Below are 18,453 nucleotides of genomic sequence, written 5' to 3'. Positions count from 1 at the left end.
TGCACAGAAAGCCTCAAGAATAATGTTTTCCTTTAAAAAATATACTCAGTATAATGTGTTTTCTCAAGTAATAGAATAATTTTAAATTTTATGTTTAGAAGAAAATGTTGTTTTTCACAAATGTTTTGACACGCAGCTACAAGATATTCAGTACCTGACTGAGAACATCTGGGCATCCCAGTCAGTGCTCAGCGCCTGGAACGATCTCAATGATCTGGTCATGGTCAGGTGGGATAAGTCCTTGGAGTGGTCGCCCTGGAACTGCATTCTTCTTACCAAAGATGAAGGCACTACTCATCTCAAGCTAAAGAGTGTTGAAGAGGTAAGGAGGTCAAACTTTATTTGGGACCTTAATTTGGTCATTGGAATTATTAGAGGTAACTTGACTGCCTTTTACTACATTCCATGCATAAGTTAAATACTTCCATTGGATTAAGAAACAGAGAACCCATGGATAACAGTAACAAAATACATGGATGATATGTATGGCAGAGATTAAAATTGAAAGGAAGCTAAGACACATAAAAGGTAAAGATAAGACATCTGAAAGTCTTTCAAGTACCTAACATGAAACCAGACCCTCCTAATAATAGCAAGTTCAAGCACATTAGTTCCACAGTAAATTCCGTAAGAACAGGGATATTGTTTAGTTTATTTGTGCCTATATCTCTAATACCTACAACAGTGTCACAGACTAGGGAATTAATAAGTATTTGTTGAATGAATAAATGAATATTATCACCAGATAGGTATTTTGAAACCTAGAGTCTGTCCTTTGATTAATCATCACAAGTCTGCCTAAAAGCACAGTAGATTCTCAAATAAATTCTGTTCATAATTTTGTGCCCAAAATGGCAATCATACTGATGGGGTATAGTTCTGAGGCTTCATTTTTCATTTGCTTCCACCTAACTAGTAGTGGGGAAAGCACTGTAAAAATTAAATACCATTTAATTCCAGTAATTTATAAGATGCAATCTGTAAAACATTTTGATGAACAGAATTGAGGGGTCCCTGATGAGTTCCCAGAAAGCTCCATTTATACTAAGCAAGCCTATGATCCCAACAGCTGATATTGATTCTCTGCCTTCTACTGATTAAATTGCTGTGCTTTAATTCCATGCAAGATGTCAGCTAAGGGAAAATAAAGAAATGACTTCAAATATAATAGTCATTTTGAATCATGCTATTTCCTGCCTGTGTTTTTATTAGGGACGGGGAAGGAGTAAAGAGGAGAAACTAGTTAAATTTTTAACTTTTTGGAATAATTTTCCATTAGAAGTCAGGCTAAGAAAAATTTTACTCTAGGGACTGAAGGAAAGGGTAACAAGAAACTGAAGCTATGTTAAATATTGTATTTAGTAAACTAAGCTGCCTCATAAATATTTAATCACTGAAAGCCTAGCCAATACTAGCAATAGTGTTTCATATAGGACCCACAGTGGGATTGAAGTTCATTCCCAAAGCTGATATTCCACTGCTTCTTCAATTAATGCACACAACTCCCTTTGTGTATTTAATCAAATTCCTGCAGTATCAAATTAAATGTTCTATTCACATGCATTTCTAATTTCAGGATCTTATTGAATTTCTGTAAATAGAGCTCCATTTATGCCAAGCAACCCTAGTGTAAATAAAGAAATGACTTCAAATATAATTGTCATTTCAGACAAACTAAAAAAATTGCCTTTTTATGGTTTTGGGCTGGTGTAATCTTTTAAGTATTAATATTCAGCCTAGTTAAAGAATAGTTTATGTCTTGTGGTAATTTCCAGAATTTCCTAAATGCACAGAGGTATTTGCTATCTCATTGAGTAAAAAAAATACTCAAAAATTAAAATAATCTTGACTCCTGCAATCATGATACAAATTGTAGGAAAAGCATGGAAAAAGACTTCTGTTCTTTGAACTGTATATGAGGCAGATCAGTTTCTCCTGGTGTGTGCAATGGCCAGAGTAGGACAATAGTGGATTTAAAGTCAAGACACCTGACCCAGTATTTCCCCATTTCTGTCACTAACGATCTGCAAGACCTTAAGACCTGCCTTCTTTGCTTCGCAAAATTTATAAAGGTTAGCGAAAAACATGAAATTGGTATAAAGGATTAGAGTAGATTAGAGCTTTGAATTCTGGCTCTATCACTTATGAGCTGGGAGAAGTTGGGCAAGTTTGTTAATGTCTCAATGCCCCAGTTTTCTCATCTATAAAATGGGGATAATGGATATTGGATATTTTTCCATATTATATTATTCTTTAAGAGTTACTTATTGTTCCTTTTATCGTATGTACCGTATTATGCTATTCTCATCTTTAATGATTACTTTTTGCCTTTATTTATGCACTTTGAAAACCTATAAAATTCTCTACATGTTTTGTTTAATGTTGTATAACAGAAATGTGTTAGTATTTCTTGAATGAAATATGTGCTAAGAAGTGTTGGAATAAGGTTAAATGAGTATTTTGACCTGGTGAATTTGTCTGTAGAGAGGAAACTTTTTTTAAAAAATTGAAGTATAGCTGATTTATAATATTATGTTAGTTTCAGGTGTACAGCACAGTGATTCAATATTTGTATAGATTATACTCTACTTAAAGTTATTATAAAACAATGGCCATATTTGCCTATGCTGTACAATATATTCTTGTTGCTTATTTATTTATACATAGTAGTTTGTGCCTCTTAATCCATACTCCTATCTTGCCCCACCGCCTTCCTTTTCCCCATTGGCAGCCACTAGTTTTTTCTCTGTATTTGTGACTCTGTTTCTGTTTTGTTATATACATTTGTTTTATTTTTTAGATTGTACATGTAAGTGATAATATAGAGTATTTGTCTTTCTCTCTCTGACTTATTTCCCTAAGTATAATACTCTCTAGGTCATCTGTGTTGTTGCTAATGGTGGCATTTCATTCTTTTTTTATGGCTGAATAATATTCCATTGTGTATATATACATATATACCATAGACAGGAAACTTTAAAATAAGCCCAGGATATTTCTACATAATGCTTTCTTTAAGAATGCCACATCCTTTGGCTCCTTTTCTCCAGGGCTTTCTTTATCTTGACTTGACACTATGGAAGGATCTTTAGTAAGGAGATATCTTAGTAAGGAGATATCTAACCTTTCAGAAAACAAATTTTAGGAGGAGGTACAGGTAGTATTTGTGATTTGGTTGAAAAGAAGGGTCAATTAAGAATAAAGAGGGGCTTCCCTGGTGGCTCAGTGGTTAAGAATCCGCCTGCCAATGCAGGGGACATGGGTTCGAGCCCTGGTCTGGGAAGATCCCACATGCCATGGAGCAACTAAGCCCACATGCCACAACTACTGAGCCTGTGCTCTAGAGCCCACGAGCCACAACTACTGAGCCCACGTGCCACAACTACTGAAGCCCGCACGCCTAGAGCCCGTGCTCCACAGCAAGAGAAGCCACCGCAGTGAGAAGCCCACACACCACAACGAAGAGCAGCCCCCACTCGCCACAACTAGAGAAAGCCCATGCGCAGCAACAAAGACCCAACGCAGCCAAAAAAAAACCAAAAAACAAAAATGATTAATAAAGAGAATAGACAGTATTTATTAATTCAACCAGAATTTGCTTTTGAATCTGCCGGATATTGTGATAAGTGCTTGGGGAAAAGCAAGGAAATGTAATGGATACAATACTTCATTGTTTCAGTTGCTTGAGTTTAGCTGCAAATAACAGACTAAGCAATATAATGATTTAATCAAATATGGGGTTAGTTGTCTTATATAATAGGAATCCAGAGTTTGGCATCTGGGGGCTTGTATGGTAGCTCCACAATGCTCTCAGAAACCCAGGCCTTCTAACTTCTTCCTCAGCCATATTTAACCTTTGGCTTTAATCCTAATGATTGTGTACTCTTAGAGACAGATAGCTACTTCATCTTCTGCATTAGATCCACCTCCTAGATGTGGCAAAAGTCTAAAGGTACTTGACAGGTGAGTCTTCCCACTCCTAAAAAGCTTCCCTGTAAGCTTTATCCAATGACTTCTTTTTAAAAAATGTACATATATACATGTGTGTATATGTAAATATATATGTTAATGCCATATATGTGTGTATATATATATACACACACACACACACACACACACACACACATATATATGTCAGAAACTTGTCATATGGCCACCCCTAGCTATAATAAAGCCTAAGAAAGCTGAGCACATCACAAAATACAAAATAAGGCCCCTATATAGAGTCGGGCCTCTAAATATGAGTACAAGAGAGAATGAATATTGGGTTGGCAACTAGCAGTGTGCCCCTCTCATTAGAAAACAGATTGTCTTATAATGTGGCAAAGTTACATAACGGAGAAAGTTCAAAGTGCTGCTATAGCTGTGGAGAGACAAGAAGCCTAACAATTAATTATGAACAAATAAAAATGGAAAGGCACAAAGATTTGATAAAGGCAGGAAGATTATTTTCTGTTTAGAAGACAGAGAAGAGAAACAGAAGAGAAACAGAAGAGAATGCCTACCTAGACTTATATCTAAGGTAGTAAAAAGGGTGACTAAAGAGAAGCTTATGTTGTCACAGCACCATTGTGATCTTTATTTTGAACTCTGGAGATATAGAGGGAAGGACTAATTTTAGAAAAAAAAATTCAAGTGGGTAATTGTATCAGTATTGAAATAGATTTAAAGAGAACTAAGGTGGCAAGAGCATTCACACAAAAATATTGATTGACTCTTTACCTTATGGTGCCAAGACACACATGTATGAAAAAGACCCAGTTTGAGGGACTTCCCTGGTGGTCCAGTGGGTCAGACTCCACGCTCCCAATGGAGGGGGCCCAGGTTCGATCCCTGATCGGGGAACTAGTGCTGCAACTAAGAAGCCCACGTGCCACAACTAAAAAAAGATCCCTTGTGCTGCAACTAAGACCCAGCGCAGCCAAAATAAATAAATAAATATTAAAAAAAAAAAGACCCAGTTTGAATCTTTAAGGAGTCTTCCTTATTATCATGGAAGAGACTCGCAAGTAAATAGTGAAATTCAAGGCAGAATGAACTAAATATTACAATTAAAATACATGAAAGTGCTTGCAAGTATGGAAGAAGGAAGGGTTAGTTTAGACTTAGAGAGGTCAGAGGGATAATCAAGAAAGGCTTCCAGATTAAAGCGTCATAAAAGCAGAGCCCCGAAAGATGATGGACAAAGTGAGAATAAATGTTTTCTGGGCTGAAAGAACTGACAAGTAAAGGCACTGAGGCATAAAAGTGTTTTTACTTGGCAAAATATATTTGTGACATTTAATAGAATTTGATTTTCTTTTCTTTTCAGGGATATGAACCCTTGTTTATTCACAAGATCAAACACAAACATTTCCTGGCTAAGAACTATTTTTCACAAATTCCAGTGCTGGCTTCATTTTTACTTGGTGATGGTGAAGTAGATGAGATCAGAAAGAAACATCAATCAGAACCAACATCTAAGATTATAGATATCCACAGGCCTAGTCCTTAAAAGATCCAGGACTATTTGTTTGATGATTCGCATTTTTGTCCCCTGCTAATAGAGTAATACAGAGGTCACACAATACGGAAGTAGAATTTTATCTTTTATTGATTTTAATTGTTTTTCATAGTGTCATAAGTTGTATGAAGAGAAAACATCCCTATACAAATGCTTTATTGTTAGTGTTAAATTTAATATAATTTTGTTACTGAAATTAATATTTTAAAGAGAACATTTTATTTTTACTTATTTTCACATTAAAATTTTTTAAAATTTCAACTACATTATATTATAGTTAAAATCAACAGACAAACAAAAGCTAGGCTTAACTTTCAACTCAAAAAATTTATTTTAGAAAAAAATGTAGTTACAAGAGAATAGTCAGTATACGGATGAGAGGAAACATTATAGAATTCTCTTTCATGAAAATCTTTACATATAGGATAAAAGATGCTATGTTTTAATATAGGGATTTGAATCTTCACATTTTATCTTCTACTTTCATCTTCCATTCTTCTCAAAATTTCAATGAAAAAACAAACTATAAACAAACAAAAAAGTGCATTCCATACTGGAAAACAGGGTGAACAGTGGAACTATATTTTATTCTATGGTAGAAAAACTCCCTGTAGGGCAATGATGAAACTCTGTAAGAACAATAAAAATGGTCAAGTAAACTATAACAATTCCTTTCCCTAATAAACCAAAGGAATAACCTTGACCACATGCATGTCAGGGACGTACAATGATGAACAACGGTATATGAGTCAATCTTAACAGGAAACAGGTTCAAAATAGGATAATTCAAGGAGAGTTTATTTACAAAGGGACTTCTTATAAAGCATGAGCAGTGTGTAGGGGAACTAAGGGAGTAGTGTAGGAATGTAGGGTCACTATCAGATAAGCTGTGTCTACCCTAATCTCAAACGGATCTGGGGAGGGAATGGTCTGGGAACCCAGAAAGAGAGTGTAAAGGAGATAACTGAGAAGATCAGTGAGCAACTCTCAGGGCCCTAGGTGATCTCATGAGCTAGAGAAATAAATATTCTGACCTCACACTTCTCTCTTCCTCCAGTCTCTTGCTTGGGTTTCCCATTGGAAGAACCCAAAAGGAAAGCAGAGAAAATAGAAGTCTGTGGACATAATTCATATAGCTTCAGGGCAAAGATCAGAGGAGACAAGTGGGAGAGTGGATGTGGCTGGCTAAAGAGAAGACATACAGCTAGAGAGAAGAATTAAAAGTGAAAGTGAAGAGCTATAATTCAAGTAGCAATATTTCATACACATACAACATAATTATATATATTTGTATATATTATATATATAAGTATATATATGTGTGTATGTGTATATTATATATATAGAGAGAGAGAGAGAGAATTCTCTTAATTTCAATCAGTAATTAATGAGGCTCTTCTCAAGTTTAGTGATCAAGGAGTCAAGGAATTCAATCTAAATATTAATATTTATTCTACATAAATATTTACCAACATTTTAGCAACATATTTTCTAGGATATCCACAGTTTTTTTTACTTAGCAAAAGCATGGCACATGATTATTGTTTTTAAGGAACTAAACATTGAAAAGGGAAGCACTATAAAGCTGTTGTTATTTTCAAGTTTTCATAGACAATTCAGATGTTCTGGGAACTTTCTAAACAATAAATTACAGATAGGATTAGATTGGGGACCATTCTGATCACTAATAAACAGGTAAAAATTTAACACAGACAAAAGTGGGTTTACACTGCAATGGAAATGACCAGATTTTCACAAGACAGTTCAGGAGAAACCCCCAGGTCAAAGTAGGAGGAGCTGAGGAGGCAGCAGGCAGGGAGGGGGCAATAGTCAGATAGGGGCAAATAGAGGACTTTGAGAATTCCTCTATTGCCCTAGGAGTAAAGCACTTGCTTATAGTAATGGAAGACTTGTGGAGTACAGCTGGTGGGGGGCAGAGCAAGGGCAGGCAACCAGAGCTATTGAATCATACATGAAAATGGGCAGCACCTTAATTTAGGGCTGGGAAAATAACCACAAAGAGCAAAAAAAAAAAAAAAAAAAAAATCCAGGCTCCACAACAGAGAGACTTTGCTTAATAAGGTCAACTCTTCTGGGAAACTCTTTTCCATCCCATTGGAACTACAGCTCTCGTTTTACACAGGTCTCCAAAAATCCACAGCAGAAGGGGCTAGAGATGGTGTCAGGCTAGAGAGCAGCCAGCAGGGAAAAAGTCCGGCTGCTGCCTACTAGAATCCTGGCACCAGGGTACTGGACAACCACCAGTTAAGAAGTTAAATTCCCCTGCCTTAGAAGGACCTGCATTTCTCTAGTTTATGACCTGATGAGCACACCTCCCCTGGCCCACTAACAAATGAAACTGTAGAAGGTGTTTCCTTCTTTCTCCTTTAGGAGGACTGTATTATATGGATAGAGGCCTAAACAGTAGAACAGAACAAAGTTTTATATCCCAATATTGCAAAAACAAGCTGACCAAAGATAGTCACCATATACGTAAAGATTCAAAAATCAAAAAAGGGATCCTTTTGAAGAATGAGAACAAATATTCATTTAACAAATCTCTTAACTATATTAAGGACATTTGACAGCATTTTTCATCTTTTGGAAAAAAAATACTGGGAAAAATTGCTATTACATAAATCATTACAATAAATAAATAACTACAACAAAATAAACAATTGCTGAATTAGAATAAACAACACACTAATGGCAATGAAGAGCAGATTTGGTACTTGAAAGCTAAAGCTAATACAGGGATTGGGTGCATTAGCTCAAGATAGTACCCTAGAGATTTCCCTGGCAGTCCAGTCAGTGGTTAAGACTCTGCATTCCCAATGCAGGGGGCATGAGTTTGATCCCTGGTCGAGGAACTAAGATCCTGTGTGCCACACAGTGCGGTCAAAAAAAAAAGATAGTCCCCTTGAATTCAGAGGAAAAGTCAAAGAAATGAGGAAGATGAGCAAAAATGCTAAGTCTAACAGCTTTGCTTTGTCTACGCTAGAAATAACGTAAGCCTAAAATGGAGTAGAGAAGGAGAAACAATTAGCAAAGAGAGATTTAAAGCTAATTTCCCTAAGCTAAAAAGGCGTATATCCATAGCTGTATAAAGGATCTACCAAGTACTGGGAAAATTAATATAGAGATACACATAGACACAACCTCATGACATTTCTGGATTTCAGAAACATTGGACAAATTCTATAAGCATTCAAGTTGAAGAGGAAAAGCCACATGGAAAAAAGTCAATAACAACAGCATAGATTTCTCTTCTGCAACACTAAGTGCCAGAAGGTGAAGGAGGAACATTTCTATTGAAGACTTTTGAATTTTGAGGGTGATAAAATGACCTAAGAATTTTACTTTCAGGCAAATTTTTTTTGGTGAAGACAACAGGAAGACATTGTTAGTCAGGAAGCATGCCATCAATCCATGTGTACTCATTCTGTCCTCCAGCTGACCTTGAAACTATGGAGGTAGGGCCTGGGCATGATATCGTATATGAGAAATGGCAGTGAGTACTACAACTTCAAGATCCTTTCTAAATGATCATCATTTGTTTGGTTATGAAACAATGCAATGAACAAATTAAATTTTCAAATAAAAATCTATACTGCAAAAAACAAAAATATGACCCAACAACAAAAAAATACCCTGAGTATTGTCACTAAATGTCTGCTGTAGGAGGGTTCAGAGGGATAAAAGTGTTCCAAATCTTTTCAAGGGGAGACGAGTAAATGGATATATAGGTAGGAAAGTTGGTATTCAAATATTTAGTTTAAAAATTTAAAGGCAACTGCTAGCAGAATGAAAATGGAATTATTAACTCCACATTTCTAGAGAGAAAAAGGGAACAGCAACAAACTTGGGAACTATTGTGAAATAAAGGGGTTTTGTTTGTTTTTTTTTTAGGTTAACAGGAAGTATATATGAGAAAAACAAGATTAAAAATATCACAGTGCATAAATTTGAATGGGTTACAATTCTAGTAAAGGATAGTTATATGGTATCAAAGGAGTGAACTACAAGCTGTGTACCAGATATGTACCCCCAATAAAATGACATTTAAAGATATTTAGTAAAACTATATCAGTCATATACAGATAGACAACAAAATAATTGGTGGCAATATTAATATCGAGGATGAAATTGAGAAGAAAAAGAGAACAAAAGAAGTTACTTTATTTTGATAAATTATTATTCACAATATAAATGAATAATTAATCTCTACATTGGGTATGAAAGTAGGCTTAAAACAAAAAGTCAGTTGGGAAACAATTCTCCATAAGTTTTTAACATTTCTGCACGTCTTTTGAGCAGAGGTACTTAGTTCTCCTTTTTTCAAGGATGTTTGTAAAGCAAGCAGTCTTGGAAGATAGAGACAGTGTTTACTGTTCCCTGTAAAAGATTCAGAGTCTCTAAGCCCAGCATTCCCAGTCTATAAAGCAGCTCACTGTGTGCATGTGTCATCTGGACTTTGTGTCACCCTGAGGGATTTAGGGCAAAATGCTGATATTCTGGCTGCTGCTGTTTCTGTGAACAATAAATTGTGCTTTATCTCTGACCCAGGAGTCTCATGTCTTTTACTATCATTTATGAACTTGTGGCACCAAACTTGTTACCTTGTAATTAGGACAGCATTTCAGATACTTCACAGTTCTTGATACAGATAACCTTAGAAATGGAAAAAAAAAAAAAAGAGAGAGAGAAATGAGTCAAGAGGTACAAAATGCTGTTTCTCTTCTCTTTCCAGGAACACTGGGTGATTGATTGCAATTCTCCATCCTCTTGAAGTGAGGCAGGATTATGTAGCATGCTTTGTCCAATATAATGCAAATAAAATTATCTTGTGTCACTTTTGAGCATTGAAGGAATGAAAGATTCTGATTCTACTAACTAGACATTCTTCTTCTAATAAATAGAAAAAGAATGAATACTCCCCAATTCATGAGGCCAGCATATCCTTGATATCAAAATTTGACAAGGATAGTACAAGAAAGAAAATGATAGGCCAATTTCACTATGAATATAGATGCAAAAATCCTAAACAAAATATTAGTAAATAGGGGGTATAGCTCAGTGGTAGAGCATTTGACTGCAAAATATTAGCAAACCAAATCCAAAAAGTGTATTAAAAGATAAAAGCATATGGTTTTTCCTGGATATTCTTCATGTGCTTCTTCAGTTCTACCTTTCCCCCTTCTCTTCTCTTCTTTGTGCCCTTGGAGGCTGATATTTATGCAGTGCATCAACGAGTGCATAATATTCCTCAGTTGGGTTTGGTCAATAGGAAGCATCATCAGGAAATTTGAGGTCTGAGAGAAAGAGGTTGGGATATTTATTACCCTGGCTTCTCCCATCTGCCTTTTGGTCTGTTGTTGTCAAGTGACTGCTTTTATCTGCCTAAGACCACAGCTGTGGTTGGATGGTCATTCCTCCTACTCTTCAACTCTCTTTGAGTTCTGGGGCTCATTCCTTCTTTTTACTTCTTCAGCTTATGGGTGATAATGGCTGTAGGTGCTTAAGGTGCTTCACTTTTTCATTTTGATTTCCTTAAACAATGTCATCTTTGTAAACAGTCCTTTTACTAAATACTTCTCAAATTAGCCAGTTTGAATCTGCCAACAGGTTCTGCTGGACCATGAACAAAGCAGTAATTGGTACCAGGAGTGGTCCCAGCAAACGGACTTTAAGAGGTAATCCTAGGCTCGGGCTGCTTACATGTTTGAAGAGCATGTGGGAACCCTCCATGTAGGAAATGGGACACTGGTAATATGCAGCGTGTGGTAGCATCATGATTACTCAAAACTTCGCCAGTGGAGGCATGGAATGGGGTGCAGGACGGAGGATAAGCTCAGGGAGATGAAATGGCTAAGGCAATTAGTTTGATGACAAAGATTGTGGCATAAGATGGGTATTCTTACACTAGAGAGAGTCCATAAAGAAATGGATATATTGAAAGCCTTAAATGTCCAATACAGACCCAGACAGAAATTCAGAAAGCCCTAAGACAGCTCTAAAGAAATTATCTCCTGCATATACAGCGAATACGTGGCTAAGGATTAAGTCTGAAGCCTGCTTGTAATGTGTGTAGAGTTGTCTTGTCAATTAGATGTGCACCCAGGTTAGATCTCATGCTAAGGTAAGGATACTGGTGAGGAAGAACAAGGTATGGTCTGGTATGAGTTAGCCTATATACTGAAAGAGTTTCAGGAGTGTGTCAATTTTTACTTAGATTCAGGGGAGTATATATAAGAATTTATTGTAAGGGTGTTAGACTAAAAAGGATAAAACGAAAGATTATATCAAGCCAAATAGATGTTCTTGCCTAGAATTCAAGATTTAATGTGTTGGCTTGAGGCCCTGAGAATTGCTATATGTGTTAACTGGAGCCTAAACTCAAAAGTGACCTATATCAGTGAGCTTGAAATGCCAGAACTCCCCCTGGAAAATATTAGGAAGATGGGTTGTTGGAGTGGATCTGTTATGTGCAACTTTCTCAGACGCCTCTTAAAGGTGTCTATACTCCACAAGAGGGTCTTCACCAAGACATTAAAAAATGCGATCATAAGTGGATTCCCAGCATCCTTGAAAAACTCTATGGTGACTGTTCCCTGTAAGCTGGAGATGACAGTGGTGGCTGCAGTGGAATTTGACAGCCTGGTTTAATGGGAATAATGCAATCCCCAATGCTAGAAGTCAGGCTGAAACTTAAGCATCAGAAAAAAGTGGGCAGAGTTATAATAAGAACCCTAGGGGCAGAGTGGTTTGTTCCTGCAGGGATTTATAACAGTGGTTAATTGATAATCAGATCCACGGGCATGAAATGGACTGCTGTATTAGTTTTTTAGAGGCTGTAACAAATTACCACAGATTGGGTGGTTTAAAACAACAGGGATTTCTTCTCCCACAGTTCTGGAGGCCAGAAGTCTAAAATCAAGGTTCAGCAGAGCCTCATTCCCTCCGCATGTCCTATGGGAGAATTCCTCTTTGCTCCTCTAGTTTCTGCTGGCTCCAGGCATTCTTCGGCTGCTTTGGCTGCATCACTCCAATTTCTGCCTCTGTGGTCACTTGGCCTCCTCCTCTATGTGTGTCTGTGTCTTTTCTTCTGTCTCTATGACGACACTCATCATTGGGTTAAGGACCTACTTGGGTAATCCAGGATGATTTCATCTAGAGATCCTTCATGTAATCACATCTGGAAATATTCTTTGTTCATATAAGGTCACATTTACCAGGTCCAGGTACTGGGACATGGATATATCTTTTTTAGGAGCCACCTTTCAATCCACTATAGCAGTATGGTTCTATATGACATATATGAGCAGAAAAATTCCAGTTCTGAAGGGCAGAAAAAAAATTAGTTAAGGTATGGTAGTGAGGAATCTTGGTCTTTTACCAGAGTTCTCAAACTTAAGCTATTTCACAGACGTTAAAATATAGAGGCATGTTAAAAATTTTAAAGAGTTTATTTGAATACAATCTATTTGAATTGGGCCGTGTCAAACCTTAAGTGGTTAGGGGTGTTCTGCCAAAAGGAACCAGGAGAAAGACTTATATTGAGAAAGTGTGGAAACAAAGAACAGAAATTATTATTATTATTATTATTATTATTTTAACATCTTAATTGGAGTATAATTGCTTTACAATGGTGTGTTAGTTTCTGCTTTATAACAAAGTGAATCAGCTATACATATACATATATCCCCATATCTCCTCCCTCTTGCGTCTCCCTTCCACCTTCCCTATCCCACCCCTCTAGGTGGTCACAAAGCACGGAGCTGATCTCCCTGTGCTATGCAGCTGCTTCCCACTAGCTAGCTATTTTACATTTGGTAGTGTATATATGTCCATGCCACTCTCTCACGTCGTCCCAGCTTACCCTTCCCCCTCCCCGTGTCCTCAAGTCCATTCTCTACATCTGCATCTTTATTCCTGTCCTGCCCCTAGGTTCTTTTGAACCATTTTTTTAAATTATTTTTTTAGGTTCCATATATATGTGTTAGCATACGGTATCTGTTTTTCTCCTTCTGCCTTACTTCACCCTGTATGACAGTCTCTAGCTCCATCCACCTCACTACAAATAACTCAATTTTGTTTCTTTTTATGGCTGAGTAATATTCCATTGCATATATGTGCCACATCTTCTTTATCCATTCATCTGTCAATGGACACTTAGGTTGCTTCCATGTCCTGGATATTGTAAATAGAGCTGCAATGAACATTGTGGTACATGACTTTTTTTGAATTATGGTTTTCTCAGGGTATATGCCCAGTAATGGGATTGCTGAATCATATGGTAGTTCTATTTTTAGTTTTTTAAGGAACCTCCATACTGTTCTCCATAGTGGCTGTATCAATTTACATTCCCACCAACAGTGCAAGAGGGTTCCCTTTTCTCCACACCCTCTCCAGCATTTACTGTTTGTAGATTTTTTGATGATGGCCATTCTGACTGGTGTGAGGTGATACCTCATTGTAGTTTTGATTTGCATTTCTCTAATGATTAGTGATGTTGAGCATCTTTTCATGTGTTTGTTGGCAATCTGTATATCTTCTTTGGAGAAATGTCTATTTAGGTCTTCTGCCCATTTTTGGATTGGGTGGTTTGTTTTTTTGATATTGAGCTGCATGAGCTGCTTGTATATTTTGGAGATTATTCCTTTGTCAGTTGTTTCATTTGCAAATATTTTCTCCCATTCTGAGGGTTGTCTTTTTTATGGTTTCCTTTGCTGTGCAAAAGATTTTAAGTTTCATTAGGTCCCATTTCTTTATTTTTGTTTTTATTTCCATTTCTCTAGGAGGTGGGTCAAAAGGATCTTGCTGTGATTTACATCATAGAGTGTTTTGCCTATGTTTTCCCCTAAGAGTTTGATAGTGTCTGGCCTTACATTTAGGTCTTTAATCCATTTTGAGTTTATTTCTGTGTATGGTGTTAGGGAGTGTTCTAATTTCATTCTTTTACATGTAGCTGTCCAGTTTCCCAGCACCACTTATTGAAGAGGCTGTCTTTTCTCCATTGTATATTCTTGCCTCCTTTATCAAAGATAAGGTGACCATATGTACATGGGTTTATCTCTGGGCTTTCTATCCGGTTCCATTGATCTATATTTCTGTTTTTGTGCCAGTACCATACTGTCTTGATTACTGTGGCTTTGTAGTATAGTCTGAAGTCAGGGCGCCTGATTCCTCCAGCTCCATTTCTCTTTCTCAAGATTGCTTTGTTTATTCGGGGTCTTTTGTGTTTCCATACAAATTATGCAATTTTTTGTTCTAGTTCTGTGAAAAATGCCATTGGTAGTTTGATAGGGATTGCATTGAATCTGCAGATTGCTTTGGGTAGTATAGTCATTTTCACAATGTTGATTCTTCCAATCCAAGAACATGGTATATCTCTCCATCTGTTTGTATCATCTTTACTTTCTTTCATCAATGTCTTGTAGTTTTCTGTATACAGGTCTTTTGTCTCCTTAGGTAGGTTTATTCCTAGGTATTTTATTCTTTTTGTTGAAATGGTAAATGGGAGTGTTTCCTTAATTCCTCTTTCAGATTTTTCATCATTAGTGTATAGGAATGCAAAGTACTATGCTCTAGTAGTTTTCTGGTAGCATCTTTAGGATTCTCTATGTATAGTATCATGTCATCTGCAAACAGTGACAGTTTTACTTCTTTTCCAATTGGAGAACAGAAATTATTTGATTGGCTATAACTTAAAGCCTAGTTGGGTCTTTGTGATTGGTTGTCCTTAGCATTTTGATTTGATTTCATAACCTTGAGACATTTACAGGCTTAGATTTTTGGTTTCCTTATGTACGCTGACATGGCATTTGAGCTCCCTCAGTCTAATGGCTTTCTTGTTTAATTAATTTAACACAGACCTACAGACTCTTTATGCAGGGAGAAACTAGCTCTCTTTAAAGAATGACTCTTCCACAAACGTGTGTTTACTGTGTATGTTCCTCCAAGCCTTCTCCAGTGAGACCTATCTCATTAACAGTGCCCAGGAGGAAACAAGTAACCAGACCTTCTAAGTGCTCTTAGATACTGGCTCTGAGATGACTCTGATCTCCGGAGATTCAAAACATCACTGTGGCTTACTGGGAGTCTGTGATGGCTAGGCAGTCAGTTGGTTCCTGCCCCAAATCAATTCAGCGATGAGTGCCTGGCAACCACAGAACCATCCTGTGCTCATTTCCCCAAGGTTAGAGTATAAAGTGGAAATGCATATACTTAGTAACTAGCAGGATTGTGCCGTATGTTTCCTCACTTACGCAGTGAGGATTATTATAATAGAAAGGGCCAAGTGAAAGTCCCTGAAACTGTCCTCCAAATCTCTCCTTTCCCCCCAGAAGGAGTAAACCAAAAGCAATACTGCATCGATGGGGGAATTGGTGCCACCAAATACTGGGAAGGTTAGGATTCCTACCACAGTCCCATTTAATTATGCTTTGGGCTGGTGCAAATCCTATCCAGATCTTAAAAGCTGTGGATTATCATAAAGATAATCAGATGATGGGGTTTCCCTGGTGACGCAGTGGTTGAGAATCCACCTGCCAATGCAGGGGACACGGGTTTGATCCCTAGTCTGGGAAGATCCCACATGCCGTGGAACAACTAACCCCGTGTGCCACAACTACTGAGCCTGTGCTCTAGAGCCCGTGAGCCACAACTACTGAGCCTGCATGCAGCAACTACTGAAGCCCGCGTGCCTAGAGCCTGTGCTCCGCGATGAGAAGCCACCGCAATGAGAAGCCCGTGCACTGCAACGAAGAGTAGCCCCCGCTCACCGCAACTAGAGAAAGCCCGCACGCAGCAGCAAAGTCTCAACACAGCCCAAAATAAATAAATTAAATAAATAAATTTTTAAAAAAAAGATAATCAGATGATGATGCCAATTGCAGCTCTGGTTACAGATGTGACATCTGTGGTATCATGTATTATATTACCTTCAATCAAGGAACTCGCTTTACAGAGGCAGAAGTGAGACAATGGGTCATGCTCACAGAATTCACCAATCTTACCATGTCTCTATTACCCAGAAATACCTGACTTGATAAAACTCTGGCATGGCCTACTAAAGGGTCAGTTATGGCACCATCTGGGTGACAGCACCCTGAGAGGTTGGAGTGCTGTCCTACAGGATACAGCACATGCTTTAAGTCCTTGGCCAATAAGTGGTGTCTCCCTCACAGCCAGAATGCATAGACTGGGAAACAATGGGTAGAGCTGGTTAATGGATGCTGCTGTCTTATCTTAAGAATGCACAGGACTAGGAACAAAAGGCTAAGGCTGAGTGTGTCCTGTTTCACTATTATACTACATAACCTATGCACATCCCTTCAACCTTGGACTCAATGAGTGTGTAGACTTTTAGGCACAGGGAGGAATCTCTCCAGGGAACACAGTAATATTCATAGTAATATTCACCGTGAATTGGATTTTGAGACTCACAAAGCAATTCTTTAGAGAGCCCAAATGGTTAAGTTAGTGTGTCGTCCTAAGTGAACAGGTCATAATCTCTCTTTTCCACAGGTTGAGAGCTACCAATACCTGGTTGAGAAGAAACATTTTCCACATTTTTTTGGATATAAGATTATTTTATTCTCGTTAGGTCTCACAATAAGACTCCCTTGCCACTCCAAATTATACTCCAGGTAGTATGCTATGGTACCCTTATAGATGCAATACACCATGTTGCTTTATAGGAATAATGTATCATTCCATAACGGGCATTATGAAATTTCATTTCAGACTCTAAAAACTATCACACGTTATATTTTATAGAATCATAAAATATATTTAAAAGAAAGACTTTCTGAGGGAGGACCAAAAAAGTTTAGTCAAAAATAAAGTACTGGATGCTCTTGGCTTGAGAAAAATGTGTATCATGTTGGAGTATATAGTCTGTAGATATCCATTATATTCGGTTAATTGAAAGTGTTGTTGAATTCAGCTGTGTCCTTACTGATTTTCTGCCTACTGGATCTATTTCTAATAGAGGGGTGTTGAAGTCTCCAGCTATAAAAGTGGATTCATCTATTTCTCCTTGCAGTTCTATCAGTTTTTGCCTCCTGCAGTTTGAGGCTCTGTTGTTAGGTGCATAACACATTAAGGATTGTTATGTCCTCTTGGAGCATTGACCCCTTTATCATTATGTAATGCCACTCTTTATCCCTGGTAACTTTCCTTGTTCTGATGTCTGCTTGATTTAAAATTAATATAGCTACTCATGCTTTCTTTTGATTAGTATTAGCATAGAATATCTCTTTCCACTCATTTACTTTTAATCTGTATAAAAATTGTCTTTATATTTTAAGTGAGTTTTATGTAGGCAACAGATAGGTGGGTGTTGTTTTATGATACACTTTGACAATCTCTGTTTTTTAATTGGTGCATTTAAACCAGTGACTTTCAAAGTGATTGTTTTTTTTTTGTTTTTTTTGTTTTTTTTTATTATTTATTTATTATGTTTTTATTTTTGGCTGTGTTGGGTCTTCGTTTCTGTGTGAGGGCTTTCTCCAGTTGCGGCGAGTGGGAGCCACTCTTCATCGTGGTGCGCGGGCCTCTCACTATCGCGGCCTCTCTTGTTGCGGAGCACAGGCTCCAGACGCTCAGGCTCAGTAGTTGTGGCTCACGGGCCCAGTTGCTCCGCGGCATGTGGGATCCTCCCAGACCAGGGCTCGAACCCGTGTCCCCTGCATTGGCAGGCAGACTCTCAACCACTGCGCCACCAGGGAAGCCCCCAAAGTGATTGTTGATATAGTTGTAGTAATAGCTCTCATATTTGTTACCCATGTTCTTTGTTTCTACTCTTGTCTTCCATTCTTTTTCTGTCTTTTTTGGTTTTAACTGAGTATTTTATATGAATCTATTGTCTCTCCTCTCTTTATTATATTTACTCTAATTTTCTCATGGTCTCATCAGTTATACCTTTTTTTTTTTAAAGTGTTACT

General features: G+C 37.5%; 2 protein-coding genes across 12 annotated transcripts in view; both read left to right on the top strand.

Moving 5' to 3' along the window:
• Positions 1-18,453, top strand: part of SLC13A1 (solute carrier family 13 member 1) — a 319,118-nt gene that overhangs the window by 42,554 nt on the left and 258,111 nt on the right. The gene's annotated exons all lie outside the window — the stretch shown is intronic.
• Positions 1-18,453, top strand: part of IQUB (IQ motif and ubiquitin domain containing) — a 150,013-nt gene that overhangs the window by 67,061 nt on the left and 64,499 nt on the right. For 6 of the 11 annotated variants that reach the window (XM_082400024.1, XM_082400022.1, XM_082400021.1 and 3 more), the window contains 2 exons: positions 137-322; positions 5,312-12,618. In XM_082400024.1, the coding sequence (XP_082256150.1) occupies positions 137-322; positions 5,312-5,494 (369 nt within the window). In that variant the 3' untranslated portion in view covers positions 5,495-12,618. Of the gene's footprint in view, positions 1-136; positions 323-5,311; positions 12,619-18,453 lie in introns of those variants that run through there. The other 5 variants (XR_014246917.1, XM_082400026.1, XM_082400020.1 and 2 more) reach the window with 1 other exon arrangement.

This window comes from Balaenoptera borealis (genome assembly GCF_965194805.1).
Source record: "Balaenoptera borealis genome assembly, chromosome: 7".
Taxonomy (NCBI): Eukaryota; Metazoa; Chordata; class Mammalia; order Artiodactyla; family Balaenopteridae; genus Balaenoptera; species Balaenoptera borealis.
The sequence above is the reverse complement of the archived record's forward strand: the minus strand, read 5'-3'. Positions and strand labels throughout refer to the sequence as shown.